We start from the raw sequence: 10,110 nt of genomic DNA, 5'->3' as shown, positions 1-10,110 counted from the left end.
CCTAACCCAACCTAGCCTAATACGATATTCAAAACCCTTAAAGTCTCTATCTAAACCTATTAACATTTTGCCATAAATTTAGAAAATGAGCACCACCAACTAATCGGTGGAGAATAACGTTTATCTTCTAAGAACAACCCCACGATCCAGAATCCGAATGTACTATCTTTGTTGATGGATGTGTGCAGTACTTTTCCAGACAATCACGCTAAGCAGCAAAAATGCAAATCTAGTTGATCAAAAATAAATTCAGAATGCTACTGTATCAACATTGCTTAGTGCTCTAATTTGGATCACGTATTGTTGCTATTACTATTGTTCGGTTTTAGAAACGATCTGAGTGTATGAACCCTTCTTTGTTAGTTTTAGAGGGCTTTTACATCCCGGTTTTATTGCATTAATTCAAGAAGTACATGGGTATGAAATTGCCGTCACACTGAACATCTCAGCTGTTGTTTGAGTCTGGGTTTGGTTTGTTTGCCGGAGTCAGAGCTGCGATATCTTGCGCTTGTAAGTTAAATATGCGCTTTTTGACCTAAGATAGTCCAGAAATTGTGTGATTTCCGCTGTCCCCTTGTTCGTAAATATTCTTGTGTCTTCCAAAATATTAAGACGCTATTTGATACATCCAACCTTTCCAAAAGGTGATTAAATAGAACCCTGGCGTTGATTTGCATCTTTTCAACAAAGTATCACACTCATATTTATTGATTTTAGATAGCACTAATGGAAAACCAATGGAATACATTCAATGGTGAGTTGAACATCAAAGAAACTTAGAAAACCAGTCCAAAACAAATATTCGAAAATGTGAAGGTGGCATTTTTACCAACTATGATTTAAAAAACGATGGAAATTATTGTTTTTTGAATAGATAGCCATTTTTTTCTAATCTTTTGCATTTTTTTGAGCAATTTCCCGCGCTTTTTTTCACATGCCCGGCTGGAGGCACTGGTTTAAGATCACAGTCTTTTTACCAGTGCTTCCAAATCTTGCGCTTTAAGAAAAGTGCTGCGCTTTTGCCTTAAGTTTACTCGAAAAACCTGCTTGCCAAAGAACTTTTAATTTGAACAATCCTCCTTGAAATAAGCAATTCAATAAATCAATGTCCACAGAAACAATGAAAAAAGTAAACTTTACTCGAAATCAGGTTTATAAAACACTTATTACCATGCATTTTGCTTTAATCTTAATATTTATGGTCACTTTTTCCCACCGGCAATCTGGAAGCCCTGAAGCAAAACATACTCCAACGTTGATCAACGAAGCCTGGCAGTTCCCTGTTCCTCTCATCACAATCACACATCTCTCATCATGAATTTTGAGGAGGAAATGAGCCGCTTTGAGGCCGAGATCCACCGTGGTGCGGCCAACGCCATGGGTCCCATGGGCATGGGCCTTCATTTTCACGCTCCTCGCCCACCTATGTCCGCCCCCATGTTTGATCCCGCCTTTCTACCTCACGCTATCCACGCTCGGGCGGGTTTGCCGCCTCCTTCCGCCCAAATGCAGACTTTTGCTCCGACTGCACCCGCTATATCGGCATCCCCCGTCGTCAAATCCGCCGCTCCCGTCATCACGGCACCTCCACAGACCCGCACTGCGGCTAAATCCAATGATCCTGCCGCCAATGACGATGATCTCGATATCTTGGCCAAACTAGAAAAATATGAAAAAGAGATGGGCAAAGATGGTGGGACATCAAAGAAGTCCAAGAAGAAGAAAGAAAAGTCTTCGACGAATTTTACGCCCAGTGTGATTCAAAAACCCGTACCAGCTAGTTCAATTGTTCCTAGTGAACCGCCTCCGGCCACACAAAGTTCAAATGTGAGTGCTCCTTTGCCTGTTCCGTTGTCCAAGCCCGGATTTCCACCCCCTCCCAATGGCACTACGGGCGAGGGAGAGTCCGGCAAAAAAGTCAAGAAACCGAAGCGCCTAATTCGATCGGGTGGTGGTCAAGTGTGGGAAGATAGTTCACTGAAAGAATGGGATCAGAACGACTATCGCATCTTTTGTGGGGACTTGGGCAATGATGTGACAGACGAGGTCCTAGCCAGAACATTTGGTCGATATCCGTCGTTTCAAAGGGCCAAGGTTGTGAGGGACAAGCGTACGAATAAGACCAAAGGTTACGGGTTTGTCAGCTTCAAGGATCCTATGGATTTTACCAAAGCGATGCGGGAGATGAATGGCAAGTACGTGGGTAGTCGTCCAATTAAGCTTCGGAAATCGAATTGGCGAGACCGAAACATCGACGTGGTAAAACAGAAACAAAAACTCAAACAACAAATGGGATATAAATGGTAATTGTAATGTATGCTGAATGTTTATGATGAAAGTTGAGAATAATACGAATGATAGCGTACCAGGGAGCGTTTATTATTGGTATTTCGAACCCGGAACATAAAAATAGATTTGAGTTGTTGTAAGCTATATCACAATTTACAGTAAAGAGGGTAACTTTTTTTGTCTTTGGAGAGTCCTTCAAACAGAGAAATTGATGGAAGACTCGGTCAGCTTCGTCTCATCGGGATTAATGTGACAAGGGATGAAGTAAAGCGACAAGATATTTGTCAGGGAGATGATGGGGGCGTGCATGCCGGAAAATTCGTGTTCAAAGGGTATCAATGACAACAAGGCCGTGAGAATGATGCCCACATGGTGGACTTTCCCGAAATTGGAATCATTGCGTAGACGAGATTGGTAGAGATGAAGGAAGACACCAGATACGGCACTTACGATGGAGCCGCAAATAAACATGATCTGAGAGATCTCTTGAAATTCGAGCACATTAAAGGCTTCTTCCAAGTACAAACTTGCTGGAGCCAGGACAATAAGCCCAAAAATGTAACTGTAGTATTGGCGGTCTACCGAATTGAAGCGGGCATCAGCAATGCGGCCATGCAATGTATAGAACAGTTGACAAATGACATGCACACAAAGCCAAAAATAGGGAGATTCGAGCAATGACATTCGGGGCTCGGTTACCAGCAAAGCCATGGCGCTCACTAAAACAAAAATGGCTCCCAAGAGAGACTTGCCACCATATTGATTTGGTTTTGAGTAAAACACGTCCACCAGGTGAAGCGAGGCGGGCAGGCAGTTGCCAATGGCCAGAAATAATACCAAAGGAATGGATGCCAAGGCCTTGGAACCAGCGATGATTCCCGATGTGAAGAAGAGAAAGTTAGGCAACAAGCTAATGAACCCAGATGGGTCCATCGGGATTGAAGCAAATGTAATGGCACCGGTAGCTCTGAGAATCTGGTAAAGAATGACCCCCACCAGCATTTGCCATCCTTGGAAGACCATGGGGTAGTGAAACCCCAACACAGTCAGCACGAACTTGTTCGAGAAGTTGCACAGGATCAGTAAGAAAAAGTACAGAAAAGCCGCATATCGATTCATCTCGGATGTTTTGACGGAAGGAGGCGGATCGGCCAGGTCCACGTCTAGGAACCCTTCTCTTTCGGACTCGTCCGATGCTTCGGGATTGAGGGGGCACGTTTCTTCATTTGCGTCCTCGAGACTTGCAATCTGCTGGTCCCCAATACGGCCTCGGGACGCTAGAGGCCTCCTCGAACTCGAGATCGTGACAAGGGTAATTCTGCAATGGAAACGAGTGGATCGTGGGTTACATTTTAGTTTGGGCATTGACCTAAGAGAGCATATTGTCTTCCATGAACAAGAAGACCAACCATCTAAAGATTTTGACTGAAAACAAAAGTTTCATGAGTCTCAAAGTTCTATTTCCACCCTTTGAAAGTTAGAATAACGTAACTAATCGGTTTGAGGAACAGTGTTGCCCTGTGATTGGGCATATTTTGGCCCACACGAAATTAAGAACTCAATATTACGACATCATGGCATAGAATAGTTTGCATGGAGACCGCGATGAAACTAATGCATCCAAATCAAAGATATGCCGGTTTTGGTTGCACAAAGTCTTGAATATCGGGACCTAAAATGACCATGCAGAAATTGTGCCTAATTCCTGAAAGCAACACTGTCTAAACCAAGACTTTCATTTCGCGAGTGTTCACAGGAAGTTGAGCAACTCTTTAGTGGCCGAAAAATCCGACTCACGGATCGAAAATGAACATTGACGACATTTATGCGGACCTTCAGGACATGTCTAATCTCTCGGGGCCCTCGCTGGACGAAAACACCTTGACCATTGAGCCGGATCCCGCTGATTCGGAACCCAAGACTGATTGGTTGTTGAACAATCCTTTCGACTTCATTGAGCCGATGGCCATGGACTCAGATGATGATTTCAAGGATCACGCCACTCAACAAGTGAACGATGCTAAAACTGACTTGGATGAGCTCTTGGCCTTGGTTAGCCCCTCTTCGGCCATTCCAGACTTGAATTTCGATAACCCGCCGACCACATCCTCGCCCACTTTGACCTTGGATGCCATTGTCACGGAATCGGACTCGCACAAAGGCGATTTCGGCAAATGTATTGATCAATTAGTGGCCGAAACATTGCAAGCGGGTGACATGGAGCGGGAATCGTTAGATGAGCCCCAGAACCCGTTAATGACTGCGACAAATTCCGTAGGATTAGAAGATTTCCCGGAGCTGCTTCTTGATAATAATAATTTGCCTAAAACCGGCATATACCATCAAGGGATGTGCGGGCCGTCAGAAGAGATGAGACATCCCTATTCCTTTCCCTTTACGTCATTGGGTGGAGGATTTCGGTCCATGGCACCCATTCGACCCTCATACTTGCCCCATCCCTTTCAAGCAGTCCCTCCTTGTCGAATGGATTATACACACGCTACACCCATTCAACATTATCCTGGATGGCAAGTGACTGGTATGCCTGGTATCTATCATGAAAATCAGCCTTCAAATCAACTGCCAACCGAGATTGAGGATGCCAGAGCCCGGAGAAAACCCGCTAAACTGTGGCCTGACCGACGGGTTACCAGAAAATACAAGATCGAAAGCGTCGACAAGGTGCCTAAATCGCCCGGAAAGGCCCTGGTTGGTATTTTGATCAAGCATTCTTGGGGCCTGAGTGTCAAAGTCGTGGAGCGACCTTTGAAAGAGACGGAAGAGCCAAAGCCGTTGGAAAACAAACAGAATAACGAGCATCAGTTACGTCGAAAGTCCCTTAATATTTTGCGGAAGCGTAAACTCTCTAAATAGCCATGAGGTCGACAAACAGGTATGAAAGGTTTTTGACGTGTCTTTTTAAACAATTCATTGAGAAATATCGCCAAATTCATTCATCCTCGATATTACACAACCAACCAAACGGCTCCAAATTTCTGTGTTTGAATATGAGAAATATAACGCTTATCTCACCGTTGTCTCAGCTTGGAAGATTTAGTTGCGTTTTTATTGGATGTACAGTAGAGGATGAGATCAGGTTTGAGGTAGTGAAATGAATGAAAAATAACAAAAGATAACCGATTATTGATGTCTTGGGACTATCGCTGCTTAATCCGTCAGCAGATTCTGAGGATGTGTCATAGACAGAATTTAGGTCTTAATACCGCCAGAGAGACCCTTGACATCCGGGGAGTGCTGCCCTCTATTGCAGAGAACCTCATGTCGGACGGAACGGACGGAACGAAAGAAACCACCTGTTGTTTAGCTGGAGCGCCGACCAACCTTCGTTCTGCGAGCTTCCAAGTTATTCATCTTTGAAGCCAAATTTTCTAATTGGTCGAGATTACGTCATGTTGTTTGCATCTGATTCTGTTGAAGAGTATGCATATTCAAAATTTAAAGCTTATATATATATATCTTTAATAGTATCACAACCTGAAGTATTTGCCCTTGGCAAAGCGTCAAAATGGCGCGCCTGCGCCGGCGAGTTCGTTGGAAAAGAGTGAAAGGAGGGCTCGCATGTGCTCGCATCCCTCCAGACATGTTTTGTTGCCAACATTTTCTTTCTGCTCTCGAAAGACTCATGAACGGGCGGGCGTGAGTCTACTCCGTGAGCGGTAACGCTCCTCTCCGTGAAGACTCCGTTGATCTCTATTCAAGAGGGAAGACACTTTCCTTCTGGTCCATAAATTATTTCAATATTTATTGGGCCAGATCTAGTGCTGGTATGTTCTGGTCTATCAGTTTTTTTTTTTTTTTACATAAGTGAAGCTTTAATTTCTGGGCTTTGAACTTTGGGTCTGCTGATTATGCAACCAAAGGCTAGATTTGGGATTAATAACTGGATCTGAAGTTGAAAAAATCCGCAAGTTTCCAAGATGAGGATAAAATCAACCTATCGACAAGCAACATTTCGACAAGCGTCATTACCAACTACCTTGATAACCAATCAAGCATACTTTCATCTTTTGAACTAACGCTGAAAACGAAAAGCAGTCAAAAAGAAAATATGACTCAAAAGGAATTCTCCAAAGCAGTTTTACGAGTTTTAGTGTTTTAGAATATTGAGATAGATCCATTCAGGTTCAAATAGGGTAGAAATCTGACACTTCAAAGTCCTAAAAATATTGTAAAAAGTCAATTAGATCAACCAATTTTTATCAATAGGTGAGCTTTTTCCTTAAATAAAGATTTTATAAAGTCTTTTTGATGTTCCCCTTTATGTCTGGCAGCATTCTCCTATTTAGTAGTCAGTGGTAGGCGCGACAGCTTTGGACATGGTGGAGTTCCATTAAGACGAGGGACTAAATACGAGCACGCCGGCCCGTTTCATTCAGTTCGGGGTTAAAGCTCTTGGTGGCAAAAGGTCGGCGTGTTGATCGGTTCAAAGTAAGGGATCCCCCCCCCCATTAAAACGTGAATATCTGATAGAAAATCGCCCATGAAGACGGAATCCAACCCATACCAGTACTTTGGACCTTCTTGGTGCTGATTCTGGCATTCTGGCATTCCGACATTGCCATTGTTGTGTTCCACCTGAAGAAAAAACCCCGCGTCTGTTCTGCTCGTAGATGCTGAGGGAGCTGCATGCATATCCATCGTGGGTGACAGCGACGGCGAAGCACAAGCCAGTACTAGTGCTAGTGGTAGTAGTAGTAGTATTGTTGGTGGCAAGGGCAGTACCCTGGTAAGCTCCTGAGCCCACAGGCCATCCTTGTACATAGGGAAGCCGGGCCAAAAGAAGCAAAGCCGAGTACCTGAGTAATAGTTGTAATCGACGTAGTAGTTGAGAAGGAGATCTCCCTGATCCTCGCCTCCATCGGCAAGTTCTTCTTCTGCTTCTTCACTTGTTGTTCGGGAGAGTTCTTCTACCTGGAAAGGTGAAGCCGTCAACGGTGGGGTGTGCTCTTTGACTTGATTGGGTGATTCAAAGTAGCATCAAGACCAACTGGAATCACGAAATCTGCCACAAATCCACCCAGCCATAAATCCATCCATCCATCCATTCAAGATTGTGATCCAGAGCCCGAGTCTCGTTTTGTTTCGGTGGAGGTGGTTGTAATCGTGGTGGAGGTGCTTCCAAGATCACGGGTTGATCATGTGAAACGGAAAGTTCAGTGAATATAACAAGCCAAGTCAGTCATGAGGATTCCGTTAACGGCGAGGGGTAACCAAACCCCTGGTCTGGTTAGCGTGCTCCTAGTGCTCTTATTGTGGCAATTCACGCCCACTCTGGCCTTGACCCGTCATCGACACCGTCGTGAGCCTTTGCCTGGGCCACAGTATTTTGAGGGCCAGATCACCAAAAGGATCAAGGATGAGCAAAGGTCCAACGAATACAAACCCAAGTTCCTGGATTGTGAGCGGTATACGCCTGTGGTGGAAGAAGAATCCCCCCGAGGTAAGACCTTCTTATGAGTCATTTGATATTTGGTTTAGGAGCTCTGAGCTCTGTCAAGGAATGTCAAGAGCTGAGGAATACCTATATAGCTTCTGGCTCACGCCACCAATTCCTGCTCTTTGAGTCAGAAGCTACTTCAGATTTCTGAGAAGCTCAAAGACTCACGACCATGGTGAAATATTTCCTGATCGTTAATATCTTATTTTCAACTAGAGCTTAGGAAAAGCCTATCCAAAGTGTTTCGTCTACCAAGATTATAACTGATATCCGATATCAATCCGCGTATCAAAATAAAAACCTCAAAAGAAGTGAAGCAACATGCAAACAAATCGCTTGGGGTGTGGATCATATTTCTCAATATTGAGAATTCTATTGTCCTGAGTCAAGAAGACTTCCGAGACCAAGGGCAGCTAAAATTGGTAGTCAGCGGACTGCAGTGCTGTGAATTCAATTTTCCAATTCCAAGAACATCCCTGACATTCGTCATGTCCCGGATATCAGAAGCCATTTCAATCAAAAAATAAAATTTTTATCGGTCGATGGCCATCTTGCATTTTGCAGTAGAGAGAGAGAGATTACCTCGCCATCTGCCGGCAATGCCTCAGTTTTCGACATGGCTAGAATGCAAGGAAAAAAACTGCAATCGCTTGCCAAACCTGTTGCCACCGCCCAACGAACCAACTAACCAAGCAACCTAGTGTTAGAGCAAATCCATTGCACTTTTGCCAAGGTCAAACCCTTCTTTTTGATTTTGGAAAGGATACTACTATCTACGCCTCTATGACTTGGAGCCAAACCTATTAACCCATGCAGCGATCAAGAGGGTTGGGAAATTCGTTAATCTCATATTGTGCATTGGATTGCTGAAACAAGGGGATCCTTGAGCTATATATACGTATGCTTGAAGGGTCAAATCCAAGCCGCGTTGGAGCAATTTGCAAACGATTGGCTCAATTGACAAAGAACTTGGAACTCCTTTCTTTCTCGTTTTCTCTTTTGCTCGCTGAAAGGAAAATGAAAACAAACGAGATCAAGTTTCGGGAGAAGCTGCGAATTTTTGCTCACCCATCCAAGAAGAAAGCTTGTGAGTTTCCAACAACATGGCTGCGAGATTTAGGGTGGACCTTCATGTAGTTGGTAATACTGGAATTCGATTGATGTGGTTTGCACGGTGTTTGCTTGTGCCAGATATGAAAGAGAGCAGTCAGTACACAACGATGTTTGATTGGCTCAGCCTGCAGAATGGTGGTAAATATTTGGGATTTGTTTTGCTACGAATTCAACCCTTTACTACCCAGAAAAATCGCCTTTAAACGAGTGTAAACAACATTAGGAGGGCAGAATTCAGAGTAACAAGAGCAGCCTCCATTCCTCCCATCCAATGGGCTTGATGAGAGAAGTAATCCTAGATATTAGCACCCACAAGATAAATTCAAGATGCCTTCCCACCCCTCCGTTGTTCGAATTCGTTGCGCTGCAATCCCCCCTCCAAAATGGCCATATTTTTCTTGACACTCCGCTGAGTAAAGCAAACACTCATTGGTGCGGGTGTTATTTTCTACTACCCAGACTCCCAGATCTTGAAGTGAATGAAGGAATGAGCAAAACTACCCTGCATTTAAGTTCAGACGATACCCTTGGCTCTGCATTTGGAACTTCATGAGCGAATACATGGACAAACAGGTGTGATGTTGCGACCAAAATGAATTATACGAATGAGATTAGCTTGATTTAATGCGAGTAGGAATTGCCATCTGAGAAATGAAGCTAGACATCGGTACCTATATGGCAATTTTTGTCTAGTTTTGATGTTGATCGCATTTTCTTCTTCGCACTATGTATCCCCCCTTCCACGGCAAGCAGATATTAAAGAAGTACATGGATACTTATTTTATTCATGTGATAGATTGGTGGCGCCCCATCCGCCCTGACCACTTCAAAATGTGATCCCCTTTGCTCGCTCACACCTTCCTCCCCCAATAATAAATACACTGATACACAACCCCTTTGAGGGGAATACGCTGTTCAAGCACTCACGGGTATATCATGAAAGTGCCTCGGAGGGTGGAGGAGAGAGCTCAATTTCTGATTAGATCCCAATAATATAAATGATCAATAACGGTCTTCTATGCCAGAAACCTCGCAGGGTTCCCTAAGTACGAGATCATGAATATTTTGGTAAATGTCACAAGTTATCGATAGTTATAGTTAGTTGCTCTTTTGCTTCCGGTTTGAGTGTAGAATGAACGGACATGTCTTCTAATATATTTACGTCCTTCAGTTGAAAATTCGGAAGGGTGCGGCACCCTGATGGAATTGGCACCCGCGTATCTAATCGCATGAGGAGGGTGTAGTGCATT

At 44.0% G+C, this 10,110-nt stretch overlaps 3 protein-coding genes across 3 annotated transcripts in view; 2 read left to right on the top strand and 1 right to left on the bottom strand.

Annotated features, from left to right (window-relative positions):
• Positions 1-1,220: 1,220 nt before the first annotated feature.
• LOC131888199 (RNA-binding protein 42-like) lies at positions 1,221-2,331 on the top strand. Its single transcript, XM_059236996.1, has one exon. It carries the CDS (start codon positions 1,315-1,317, stop codon positions 2,305-2,307), a length of 993 nt encoding a protein of 330 aa, XP_059092979.1. The 5' UTR covers positions 1,221-1,314; the 3' UTR covers positions 2,308-2,331.
• Positions 2,332-2,355: 24 nt separating this feature from the next.
• LOC131888201 (transmembrane protein 241-like) lies at positions 2,356-5,357 on the bottom strand (the record flags this gene model as incomplete). The annotated part of the gene is given in 2 exon segments (XM_059236997.1): positions 2,356-3,607; positions 5,323-5,357. A coding segment is annotated over 1 exon segment (924 nt). The 3' UTR covers positions 2,356-2,484.
• Positions 5,358-6,622: 1,265 nt separating this feature from the next.
• The window catches only part of LOC131889554 (DE-cadherin-like), a 47,035-nt gene continuing 43,547 nt past the window's right edge, over positions 6,623-10,110 (top strand). The window contains exon 1 of the mRNA XM_059238682.1: positions 6,623-7,750. Coding sequence (XP_059094665.1) covers positions 7,492-7,750 — 259 coding nt within the window. The 5' untranslated portion in view covers positions 6,623-7,491. The remainder of the gene's footprint in view (positions 7,751-10,110) is intronic.

This window comes from Tigriopus californicus, chromosome 10, assembly GCF_007210705.1.
Source record: "Tigriopus californicus strain San Diego chromosome 10, Tcal_SD_v2.1, whole genome shotgun sequence".
NCBI classification, from domain to species: Eukaryota; Metazoa; Arthropoda; class Copepoda; order Harpacticoida; family Harpacticidae; genus Tigriopus; species Tigriopus californicus.
This window is presented reverse-complemented; position numbering and strand designations above follow the sequence as displayed.

What these genes read in the sequence shown, in the direction of transcription:
- LOC131888199 (XM_059236996.1), top strand. Translation starts at nt 1,315, where the DNA reads ATGAATTTTGAGGAGGAAATGAGCCGCTTTGAGGCCGAGATCCACCGT.